This window comes from Argopecten irradians, chromosome 3 (assembly GCF_041381155.1).
Source record: "Argopecten irradians isolate NY chromosome 3, Ai_NY, whole genome shotgun sequence".
Taxonomy (NCBI): domain Eukaryota; kingdom Metazoa; phylum Mollusca; class Bivalvia; order Pectinida; family Pectinidae; genus Argopecten; species Argopecten irradians.
Window position 1 is genome coordinate 20,274,438 of NC_091136.1, and position 12,913 is coordinate 20,287,350.

Genomic DNA, 12,913 nt, shown 5'->3' on the forward strand with positions numbered 1-12,913 from the left:
TAATAGATTATCGTCAACTTCGTCTTCATTTTTACCGTCTACACTTCGTTGTTGGAACTCTCTAGACAATTCTGTCAGATCCTCAAATTCCCTGAAACCTATTAACCATATCTCTCCTCTTTTCTTCGGCATCAGTGACCACAAATTTAATGTTATTCATACTAAGCTCAGGCACCAGTGTAGTCTTTAAATTATTATTTATTTCGAGTGAACCTTGCAGAAACTCCCGAGCTTTTTGTATGGACATTTAGGCGAGAATGTTTATCATTATTTCTATATTCAATATTCTCTTAGATTTAGACTTACTGTTATTTGGTAGTGAAGAATTATCGTCAAATACTAATTCGGAACTATTCATATGTGTTCAGCATTTTATAAAGGGCAGCAACAGGTTTTGAGAAATCAATATTGTACCCATTGTGTCTTGAAATGAAATATATACCTTATTACTTGTTTGTCTCACTGTATATACTTTGTTGCTTGCGTTATGATATTTATGTTTTGCCCATCCATAATAAAATGTAATGTTTTCTCTCTCTCTCTATCTAAATATATATATTTATTGATTATCTAACTTTTATATGTGTTTATTGCAATTTGTAATTATTTATATGTCATTGTTGTTGAGAAAGGGCTTTTATAAGTTTGTGATAACTTGTGTCCAATCCTGTTGTAAATGCTTTTTGCAATAAAATACGTTTAAACTAAGCTCCAGTGGTTTATAAGTTTCGCGTAATAACGCCAAAAGTTTTGCATAATAACGCGATTTTTTTCTTCTACCAAAATGAGCTCGAGCCCAATCGGCTTCTTTATGATCGTACAAGTCGGTTTTTTTATTTCTGTACAGTAATTAGATTAGTTAAGATGCTCCACCGCTGACGAATGATATTTTATCACTATCAAAATAGGGGCAGACGATTTAGTATTTTTCTTCAGTTACAAGAGTTACTTACTTTACACCATTACCACCATTGAAAAATTTGAGCTTCTAATTTTACTTCAAGTTAAAAATATAAAAAATAATTAATTGCACCCCGAAAAAATTCCGTGTCACTATGTCCTATATGGAATTAAGTACTGATTGCGCATGCACCAAACGCGAAGTAAATTATTTCATATTAATTTTTGTGTTAATTATACATATATATACACGATTAAACACCATTAATTATTGTCTAAATAATGAATATCATTTATGTTCTGTCGGCGATGGAGCATCTTTTATAAATCAATTTCATTTCTTTTTTTTTTTTTTTGTCACTCAACTTCAACACTAATCTAATATTATTAATTATCTTTATTTTTTTTTCATTATTTTTTGTTTAAAGAAATTAATTGTAATCTCCTGATATCCTTATTTGTCTAGTAGCTAGCCTCCAGCTTTAAAGTGCAAAGCAGTCCAACTGGGCCTAAAGAAATCGGTCAAATTATTATAGACTTGCACAAGTCATAAATTTACATTATTTTCATATTTAAAATCAGTTTGAAAATAGTATTCATCTACATGTCACGACATTATATATCTTATTACGAACACAACTGTTTTAAATGTTATCGGTGCCATTTCCCTCCTGAATATTATCTACAAAACGTATATATATATGCCTAACTAGCCCGATACAGTTAGCATGACGGCCTTGACCCATATTCGGTAGAACCGATCGAGGCTTGTTTACTTTTGGATGTCCGGGGATGGGATATTGGTAGCCGATCTACAACAAACCAACTGGAGTTGTTCATTTTAATATTAGATTTGGTAAGTACCGAGACTTTAATAAATCTTGACGACTTCGGACATTTTTTTCACTGCCGATTTCTTCCTGGTGGTGACCGCATGGCCGGTGCTCGCTGACGGCTTGTCCAACACTGGCAGCCATGTCGGTTTCCGAGCCTGCGCCCTTAGAATTTTTAATTAGGTCGACAAATTTTATCATTTTAAGGATTAAATAACCATTGACGACAATTTTGATGACAGTAAGATGATCAATGACATCAATGTGTGTAAGTTTACAGTCATGTTTCCTGTAATTGGAGCTGTTATTTTTGTGTATTTCGAGGACAGTTTTCACAACACGTGGTTGGTTTCCCGGCCGCTCGTCGCCATTAATGACTCGACACACCGAGTCGTGGAATAAAAACATTGAACATGATTAGGCTTTAGCGATCACGACAACTTTTTAAACGCTTATTTTTAATAATTAAATTCTAGTAATAGCTTATAAAGTTTCAAATTTTTGATGTGAAATTACTATATTCGTTTATTTTCATTTAAATTCTAAGTTAGTCGCCCTGCTAACATGTGACCCCGTTAATTTTTGAGTGGCTTTTGTGATGTCAGAATGTTGAAAATTGCAATATTGTAACCCTTATGGTCAATGCTAGTGGTGAAATTACTTTGATTTTCATCATTTTGACTACTTGTCATTTACATATGTTTTATGACAGCGATTCCTTACATTGAAACATGTTGGGTTGAAGTAGCTAATTTTCAAACGTTTCATTTTCAGGGGCCCACGAAGGGATAATTACTGTTTTAGTTTAGTTTCGTTTCTGTTTATTTTATTTTTGATAATAAGATTCCTATTATAATACGTAATACATCGCGAATTGAAACAAAATCATTCTAACCTATGTTTCTAAATGTTTCACCTAAGCAGAAACTAGCCTAAACCTTAATCTGAGTGTAGTGGGATTGGACTGGGTCGATCATCAGTGACTAGGTAAAAAAGTTGTTACATCGATTGTGATTATTTATTGTTTATTATATACAACTTAAGCAAATTAAATCGCTTCCGATGGCCCAGATGTACAATATTAGCGCAGGGGGGGGGGGGGTGTCTTAAGAGCGGGAGGAAACCGGAGTGCCCAGAGAAAACCCATGTGATAACAGGTGTCTCCTAACCTTTTCACATCCATGGATCCGGGAGGTCTAGGTGAAAAGTGAGCAGCTTAACCACTACGCTTCCGATGGCCCAGATGTACAATGTTAGCGCAGGGGGGGTGGGGTCTTCAGAGCGGGAGGAAACCGGAGTGCCCAGAGAAAACCCATGTGATAACAGGTGACTCCTAACCTTTTCACATCCATATGGATCTGGGAGGTCTAGGTGAAAGGTGAGCAGCTTAACCACTACACCACCTAATCACTGGTCACCAGGTAGCTCATAAGCCGTGGAGCATTTGGCTAGCTAGTGTTTGAAGGTCCCGGGTTTGAATCCGGATCTGCTACATTTTCTCCTCTCCTGTTACACGAGTAAGCAGGGACCTGGAAATTAGTTTAAATCAAAATGGGGTGTTATAAAAAATGTTGTATATAATGTGTTTAGGTAACACATTCATATAACATATATATATATATCAATTATGGACCTTTGTTGAGGTCCATATGGTGTTATATTGCCCAAGTAGAATAAATAATGACCTAGGGCATAGTCAGAGGTCATTATTTGAAATTCTACAAGGGTAATATAATACCATATTGACCGAAACAAAGGTCTTTAATTTTTATATTAGATATGCTAACTATTTAAAATGTTTGCTTCATGCTAAATATAAATAATATAGAAATGCATGCTTGGCTGGACTAAATCTTCCCAAATAAATCAACGTTGGGGTATTGTGACTTCATAATCGCAATATCGACTTGGGATTGATGTCACAATAGGAATATCGACACGGATGTGACGTCACAATAGAGATTATTATATTACTGGTGCTTTTGCTGTATTCTGATTGGCCAATACGTTTCTCAGAAGTATTCATCAACTGTGATATCAACCCCGAAATCGGCGGCAAAAAGCACGCGAGGTTACTGGACTCAGTCCAGATACCTCTCGCGAGTCCAGTAACCTGTGTCAAAAATAGATCGAGGAAAACTCCCTTGAAATGTGACGTCATAATCACTTTTGACGTTGATTCGTACCCAAATATAGCGTAACAGGAGTTTCCCTCATTCAATGACTTCGAGATAATCTATTGTGACGTCATTATTATAGTCGGCAACATATATGGCGGAAGGCTGCAAGTTTACTGCGATCAACGGTGATCAACTACAAACTTCAATTTATGGAAAACGACAAGAATGCCAGACGGGCTGCAGTTGATACAATATTCCGGTACTACCAGTCTACACCGTTAGCAAGAAGCATTTGGATATTTACCATATGCTGCACATGTAATTGTTAAACTACTACTTTTGTAAAAAGAACATTTAAATATCATCCTGTTTATTTTAGTAATTAAGGTCTTTTTGGATAGCCGGTTAATATCTTGTAAATTTCATATAATAAAACAGTTATCGACCTATTTTCAGGTGGATACGGTGATTTATCAACCCTCGAAAATGATAAAACCCTCGGCCTCCGGCCTCGGGATATATCATTTACTCGGGTTGATAACTCACCGTATCCACCTGAAAATAGGTCGATAATTGTATAATATTGACTCTGTGTTTCTAAAAATGAAAACATCGAGTCAATATGCTTTCTAAAAATGGAAACATTGAGTCAATATGCTAAATATCGCCCTCCATGTGACAGTGGATAACTTTTTTTTGCTTCTTGATCAAATTTGTTTAAACTTGGTCAGTTGTTGTTACATAAAATGTATGTACGTCTTATTCTATAATTTGGCACATCATATGTTGCAACAATATGCAGTAACCATGAAAACATAATAGAGGAATATTTGATTCTCTTAATGATCTGAAATAAGAGGTAACGTTAGCGAATGTTGGCTTACAGTTCCAGTTAATAAAGCAGTATGTTGTATCCAGCAGCACATCAGGAATAACAAAGCATCTTTTTGATTTGTTTGTAGTGGTGAGAGATGGATGTCCCAGACATAGACAGGAAAGAGGTTCGCCGACCAATGAATGCGTTCCTAATTTTCTGTAAACGCCATCGCACAATTGTACGAGAGAAGAACCCTCACCTTGACAACAGAAGTGTGACACGAATCCTTGGTGATTTGTGGGCTAACCTTCAGGACGAGGAGAAGTCGCAGTACACAGACCTCGCTAAACAGGTAGGCAGCCTCACTTAACAGGTAGACAGCCTCACTAAACAGGTAGGCAGCCTTGTTAAACAGGTAGGCAGACTGCTAGTACGTATCTTGCAAAGGGTTGAAGTCAACCCTCTTAAACTCTTAAGATGTGAGGAGTTACTTTTCTTTTAGCCAGTTCTGTTGTGCACTTGTATTAACTTTTAACAACATTGAATCCATAATACATATGTACATGATGTTTGTATGCATGGAAATATTGTTGGGCATCAACAAAAATTGAACATATAAGCATTGTTTTTAGAACTAATGTAGCAACTGTTTAAAATTTGATATAAGAGATTGATTAGTAGTAAGTACCTTCAAGTTGAAGTACAGATATATGTATAATTTGATTGTTGTTTTTACAGTACAAGGATGCGTTTATGAAGGCTAACCCGGACTATAAATGGCACAACCCTGACCGACTTGGCCACAGTCAGACTGTTAAACCCATCACCCGCCCATCTAACATCCGCTTAGGCCGAGACGAGAGTGACCTCCCCTTAGAGGGATCCATCACACCTGGAAAGCTGGCAGGTAAGAATGAGCTCAGCAGGTATCTCTAAAGGATTTATCAGGCTAAGGAACTAAAATGTAAGGATGAATATCTTTGTGAATCTTATCTGTGTTACAAACCGAGGGTACCTTGCAGATGTGGAAAGGTCCCACTTAACATTTGAAAGAGATTGACAATCTAGCTCTTTGAATGGTAACTTAATTAGACAATAATATATATTGCCCATCGCAATTTCAGCAACAAAATATTATATTACTGGAGCTTGTGAACATATAATGACTTCATTAAATATTTAGTGAGCCACATGAAACTATGTGCTCCCTAACATCAGTAAAATTTCAGACATATATTAAAGGGACATGAACCCAAAATAAGTTGTTCTGTATGTTTAGATATGATTTTCAGATATTTATTGATAGTTTCATTACAATGATTGGTTATCTAAAGGTCAGGAAAAAAATTAAAACATGGGGAATACCAACCCTAAATATTTTTTAAAAAAAATAGACGTCATATTCTATTTTTGGAACACAAAAAGAAAGCTGGTCAAAAACAAGGCTATAATGAACAACAACGTATGATGACAATTAAATTAAGGCAAGGAACATTCGTTTTCCATATTCTTAGAAGCTTTTCAAATTTACGATTGTTGACATATAGTGTGTAAGCCATATTTGTTAATATTCTTTATAAAGCAATTTGTTTTAGCGTTAGAATGATAAAAATTGAAAGTCAAACTTAAGTTTCCATTCGACTGGGAACCACGAAGGGGGTTCTTGTTAACGGTACATGTACATCACGCAAGTATAAAGTGGGAAGTTGCTCACGTCTCTTGTTTTGATGCGATGCATTTATATTTACCTCTTTTTCCAATCACGCATGTTACTGGCCCTTGCCTTACTTTTATAGGATTTTTTGTGTTCGCTTCACCCATGTGTTTGACTCAACAATTTGTTTACATTTACTAATAATTTGTGCAGTGCATAGTGGAAGGTCACTAAAGTTCAATGCTTCTATTTTTAATAACACTCAGCATAGGTTCTCGACTTGGTAACTCCAAAATATAGAAATATGAAATTTCCTTTCTAATTATTTCATTTGACATATTTGTACAATAATTGTACTATATTATTAAGTAAGGTATCTGGCCTGTCATAAATATGTATTTTACTCAAATTTCAAGGTTTTATTAGGGATATGTCCCTTTAAAATTGAACATATTTTAGAGTAACTGACAGTTATTGCCTTTAATATGCATTAATATCACTATTGAACCTTTTGAACCCTAGAGTTCACCAAGGTTTAACCTAAAAATTTGGTGCAGCCTAACATTAGTAAGCTCACATTAAATATGAGAGTTACTTAAGTATCTTATATATGGAGTTATTGCCCTTTGCAATCATTATGGGACCTTGTCATTAATCATGAGTTCAGTTTTTGTTGAGAAGTAAACAACTTTTCATTTCCGTTGTTTCCAGATCCCAGTAATATGGGCGGACTAAGCAACCTGTTAGTGGACAAGCCATTGACCCTTACAGATAAAGCATCGTCCTCCAAGTCTGCCACAACCCCAACCTCCTCAGTCGCTTCACTCATGGATTTAGCAATGGTAAAATATTGGACTTCCATCATATTGTAACATGTAACCTAATCACCCCCTGGAGACTCATTTAGATTCTCCTAAATTAAGGACTAGAATGGTTTATTATGAAGTTTCAGGTGTCAATGAGTTAAAATAATTAAATGCACCAGGTGAAGAATATATATTGTACTGAAATGTTGTCGATAATTGAATTGGAGCAAAGTTTACATGTAGAAAGTTTTTCCGGTTTCAGATGTGCAGCTCTGAGCTTAGCGAGGACCACATGATAAATCATGGACACCAGGAGAACTCTGAAGTTCTAGATCCTAAAACAAATTCAGAAATTAAGGTTGATCATGAGGACGTTAGAAAAAATGACAGTTCAGGGGATTCCAGTGATGCTGAGAGAGGTTGGAGTAGTAACCACAGCTGTGAGGAATATAACTTACCTAGGATTAGATCATCAACTGACAACATCTCTGATAAATCAGGGCTACCGTCAGGTGACAGAGAGGGCGTAGCAAAGGTAGAGGCTGGTCAGGGTAGGCTATCTAGTCCTGGTAAGTTTACAAGCTTATCAGGGACAATACCAAAACATCCAAGTGATGAAAATAAACCTAGTCTTCCCTCCTTCCTCACAAAAAGGTCTGCTCACGAGTTGATCCGAGGGGAGTCCGGATTTAGTGGGCGAAAACGCTGCTTTTCAGAAACAAGTGTTGACATTTATTCAGACAGAAGAAAGTTACCAGAAATGCTTGAAGGTAATAAGGAGGAAAGCTATCAGTCTTCTGAACGTGACTTTGGCGATGGAGACTCGGCAGAGGATGGGCTTCACCCGGTACGGAAGTCAAAAAGACGGAACAGAGGTCAAAGGTATCAGGAACTTATCAATGAAGGGATCATTCAGCCGTCCAAGGAGAGAATGGCCGTCATAAAAGTAGAAACGGAAAACAGTCGCAATGATCAGGATAGGTAATACTTCATAGAATCACATTGCTTCTGTTCTGAGTTAAAACACATAGCTTTCCTCTCCATCATGTTGATAATTCAACAAAGATTAAATATTTATCTTCCATTTTATCAGAGACATTGAAATTCAGTTTGATTTGATGAATATTGAAAGAAAATAAATACAAAACTAGTCAATTTTCATCTACAGAAAAGCAACATTTGTTTCATTCCTCATACACCACTGCCTGGGCCATCTTGACGTCTTGGTCGAAGCGCAAGGTTATAATGACATCACAATATATATTCACATTCAATCTCGTGCCACTTCAATAGTGGCCACTTCCTCTGTGTTCAGCCAATCCAAATCCAGTATTCTGTCACATGATGTACTAAATGTACTAAATGTCACTAAATTCTACTTATTCTGATTGTACAGTAGTGAAGAGGAAATGGTTCCCAGACCTGTTGGGGATCTCGGCTATGATGTCTTGTCAGTGTATCCCAGACAGATTCGTAAGAGAACTTGCTCAGAATCGGAGAAAACAAGATCAGTTCATGAAGACATGCAGCGATATAAAACAGGGTAAGATTATAAACACAGTGATGGGATTTACATATTGATAAGTTGGATACATTTGATATCATACAGGGCTTTTTCTAAGGGCTTTCTGGGGCCAATAATTTATACTAAATTCCCAAAAAATACAGTTTACTCCTGGATATCTCCTTCCCAATTCGCTAATTTCTTTCCAAAATAATGTAAAAAGGCCCTTTCCCCATTAAGCCCTGGTTGAGGAGCGGGGAGATAAAAGATAGACACTTGGAGGACATACACTGATGTATATTATATTATTCATATATGCATCAATGTACTAATTTATATGGTATTAAAGAAACTTGTTTTTCGCAACAATTTAGTTTTTGCAAATTCTAATCACTCATATTAATGATATAAAAATAAATTGTTATTCATATCAATCCATATTGAATGATTTTCACTAGATCTCCAAGGACTGATGGATGCATTTATTATGTCATCTGACCCGAATGGTCAAAATGACCTAAGTCATCATGCTTCGTCAATAGTCATTCATTCAAATGACTTCTTCGCAATAACCAAAAGGCCCAGATGCGGGGTACTCCTATTGGCCCCGTATCATGCTGGCATGAAGGACTACCAAGTCTTCAAATGAATGACCTTGACTATCATTCAAGGTCACGGGTCAAATGGGCTGAAATATTTACTACGTTCTGAAGTTACTGTGTACTTCAGTTCCACTATATGTTGTATTGTATAAGGTCAGATGACCATTTAGGCAGAGTTGTATTTCATCCACGTTATTTGTAAAAAAAAACCAATGAAAATAGGAGGAAAATGTTGCCTCCATATAATTATTAATTAATTGCCTCCATTGTATTGCACCCAGATATTTCTTGCTCACTTTCAGGGATTTTGATCTTGAGGCTCACATTGCAACACTGCCAGCATGCTCCCTGGAGAAGGTGTCTCGGAATTCCAAACGTCCTGCTGGGAAAGTCCGTTCTATGAGTGAAAGCTGTGGAAGGAATATGTCAGACACTATCAATGTGTTAACCTCAGCTCCATCGAATACACCAACTACAGGTATTACAATAGAACACATCAATGTATACATACTGGAGATGTGCCTAAGGGACAGCACTATAAGGGAACTATTAAAAGAGTTTTGTGCAAAAATAATACGTCTTTGATCAAGATTTCTTTGCCATGGTGATACTGCAAGTATGCATTCTTTTAATAGCTATAATGTTATGTTAGTAAGCTTTTTACTCCAGAAATTGTGCTAAATATGAATGTGCTAACTGCATTTTCTGTAAGCTGTGTATATCGCAATTATCATTATTTTCACGATGTCATCAACAATCCTGATTAAGCATCTGATTTTCCACTGGATGCTAAGCACTGAACATTGTTTTATTTTACTACAGTAGATGTTCCTGTTCCTGAGGTAGTATTAACTGTGCCACCTCACCTCAAACCTAACAAACAGGCCGAGCCTGTCACGGGGAGTCAGCGTCGCAAGGCAAGAAAACACTCAGTCACCCATCTACAATTAGTCCGACCACAAGGTGAGTTTGTAAAGTAAACAATTGCTCACTCATCTACATAGTCCGGCCACAATGTGAGTTTTTGGGATTTACAGAAAAAATGTTTTGCCAGATAGTGCGCTTCATCAGATGACATGAAATTGTTTTAATTATGCAAAAATAATCACGGTAATGCATGGTTTACAAAGGTCACTCTATTGTTGCCATTGACCTTTGCTCCAATGACTTTCTGTCCAGACATCTTGGTAGGGAGTACTTCCCAGTGGGCAGCGAATCTCCTCTAGGATGGACTGTATATGGTCATCACAATAATTTAATATTAAAACAAATTCACTATTTCTGTTATTGAATTTCAGAAAAAGTCAAGACAGAAGAAAGCAAACCTGAGAAGAAAGTAGAGCTTTGCCAACCTCAGTCTGGGATTGTTACAACTGCAAACAGTGATTCCCACCAGGATATGATAAAATCTGAGCTTACATGGGAGGCCAAAGGTCAGAGTTCAGTTGTTAAGGGCAATGAAACAGACAATCAGCAGTCAGATGTGAAGGAGGACAGAGGGTCTTCACCAAGCACACTAAATGCATGCAATATGATAGACAATATTCTCGTTTCATTAGCTGACAGAAAGGAAGAAACTTCATTAGGTGGTAAGCAAAACACTGAGGCTGGAAGTAAAAAAGACGATTCACTGCAGGAATCAGCAGTGTCCTTTCCTCCACTAAATACCATCAGAGGAGTTGCCTCCCTTCCATCAGAAACTGTTGCTATAGATACAAGCTCTCCACCAGTTACATCAGTTGTGGATACATCATCTTCACTGGACAAATCTAGTTTATCTGAGGTAGGCACGAGAGAGTTCACAAGCATCAAGAACTATGACCAACCAAAATCTTTATGCATTTTGCCTATGGCATCTAGTGTTGTTCCTTGTGTCCGAAGTGTGGATAGTGCTGCCACCTGTGTTCCCAATGCCATGGGAAGTAACTCTTCACAGTTAGATAATTCGTCCAGTGATAAGACGGCTGATAGCAGAATGAATAATAGTGATAATGTTTCAAATGTTCATGGTGCTATTACCATGCCGACTACAAGTGCAGCTAGCAGTTCCTTCATGTCCATGCCATGTGCCGAGGGGCCAATCACTAGTGCTGCCAGTGGCTCCTCCTACATGTCCGAGATCAAGTGTGGGTCAGGGCCGCCTACAAGTGTGGCTGGTGGTTCCTACATGACAGAGGTAGTGTGTGTCGCAGGACAAGAATACAAGGTGAACCCTCCACAGCCAGTGGCCGTCGTCAACTCATAGTATTTAGTCTAGGGGCCAAATTTGTTTGCACAAATGTTAATGCTATTGTGATTAAAAGATTCTGCCAAAGGATCTTCATGGGAAGGGTTGTGAAGGAAGTTATTGTTCAATGATACAACTTTACATTGAGGGGGGAATTCAAAGTTTATGTGGTGTATTGGGGGATAAGCTGTCAGCTCCATATCGATGACCTCCAGCATTGGATTAAACCTGAAATTACCTCTTTGTAGGTTGCAGCCAATAGAGACAGTTACATATAATATTTTTATTTTTGCCCGGGTCAATTGAAATTAGGCCTCAAAAATATTGGGGAGGGGCGCTTATGGGGACATAGGCACTTATTAGGTCAAATATGGTGGGGGTATGTGCTTTATTCTCAAAAGTTACAAGGCAAATTCATTGATTATTAGCTCTATGATCAAAGGAAACAATTTGATAACTGAGAAAAAAAAAAGATTAATTTATAATTTCAACACAATTAACTTCAGCTTTTCTCTCGTCTTGGTGAAGCTTAATTTATCATGCTGTGGTTTCTAAAGTAGAGTATCAAACCTTTGATTAAATTCTACAATTATAACCATAAATTAAATATACCAGGTAATTTTAGGTAATTACTTTTAATTAAAAATAAAAATAAAAAATGCCAAATTTTATAATTTTATCTATTTAATGTAATGATGGTGTGACTTTTCTTTCCAGTGTGATTAACAATGAGTAAGCTAGATCTACTTTCCATTTATAGATATTGTTAAGGAAGGTATTGTAGATATATGCAGGTTTTACATGTATACAAGTACAGAAGTAACTGATCCCAGATCAATTACACATTTTGTTTCATTTTAAAAATTATTTTTTTTAATACTTTTCTTTTTTGTTTAAATCAACACTTTTAAGAGTACTTTTATTGATTTATTGATAATCAAAGAGTTTACTAATTATTACCATAATCTAGATAATGCTTTGACGTTTGATAGCTAATTTATCTAAATGTTATTTCAGATTGTACAGCAATATTTTATGAAATATTATTTTATTCCCTTACCTAATTGTAGTTTTTCTGCATGGAATTAATTCTAGAAAACTAGAAACGTTTGACATGTAGACATAGGCTGATGGCTAAAATTGTACATTATATTAGTGAATTAAAAAGTATTGATGTTCGAGATACGGGTAAAACTGATTCCAAGAGTAAATATTTCAGCATTTAGATAAGTGTTGTATGATAATGTATCTGTGGAGTATGTGGAGTATGGCAGGTTATATATTAATTAAATTTGTAAGTTTCATGAAAATTTGTGCAATAGGTCAAGGGCCGAACACTGTTCGACGAATACATGGGTAAAATGTATTTGATGCAACGAGGACATATTTCTGTTCGAGAAATAAGGGGTATTCGACGAATAGCTGTTCGGCATCGGGTTTTGTTACTTAG

General features: G+C 36.4%; 1 protein-coding gene across 2 annotated transcripts; it reads left to right on the forward strand.

Annotated features, from left to right (window-relative positions):
- The first annotated feature begins 1,646 nt into the window (after positions 1-1,646).
- LOC138317788 (uncharacterized) lies at positions 1,647-12,573 on the forward strand. 2 transcript variants are annotated; one of them, XM_069259679.1, is made up of 9 exons: positions 1,647-1,756; positions 4,816-5,022; positions 5,409-5,577; positions 7,036-7,166; positions 7,393-8,111; positions 8,527-8,673; positions 9,539-9,714; positions 10,059-10,199; positions 10,535-12,573. In XM_069259679.1, exons 2-9 carry the CDS (start codon positions 4,825-4,827, stop codon positions 11,479-11,481), a joined length of 2,628 nt encoding a protein of 875 aa, XP_069115780.1. In that variant the 5' UTR covers positions 1,647-1,756; positions 4,816-4,824; the 3' UTR covers positions 11,482-12,573. The 2 variants fall into 2 exon arrangements, with proteins under 2 accessions (XP_069115780.1, XP_069115781.1); XM_069259680.1 differs by lacking the exon at positions 1,647-1,756 and adding an exon at positions 1,779-2,001.
- The last annotated feature ends 340 nt before the right edge of the window (positions 12,574-12,913 follow it).

Bases quoted from the DNA above. Each gene is read 5' to 3' on its own strand.
- LOC138317788 (XM_069259679.1), top strand. From the start codon at position 4,825: ATGGATGTCCCAGACATAGACAGGAAAGAGGTTCGCCGACCAATGAAT. The intron at 9,715-10,058 runs GTATTACAATAG...ATTTTACTACAG, and splicing joins ATCGAATACACCAACTACAG to TAGATGTTCCTGTTCCTGAG. The intron at 10,200-10,534 runs GTGAGTTTGTAA...ATTGAATTTCAG, and splicing joins ACAATTAGTCCGACCACAAG to AAAAAGTCAAGACAGAAGAA.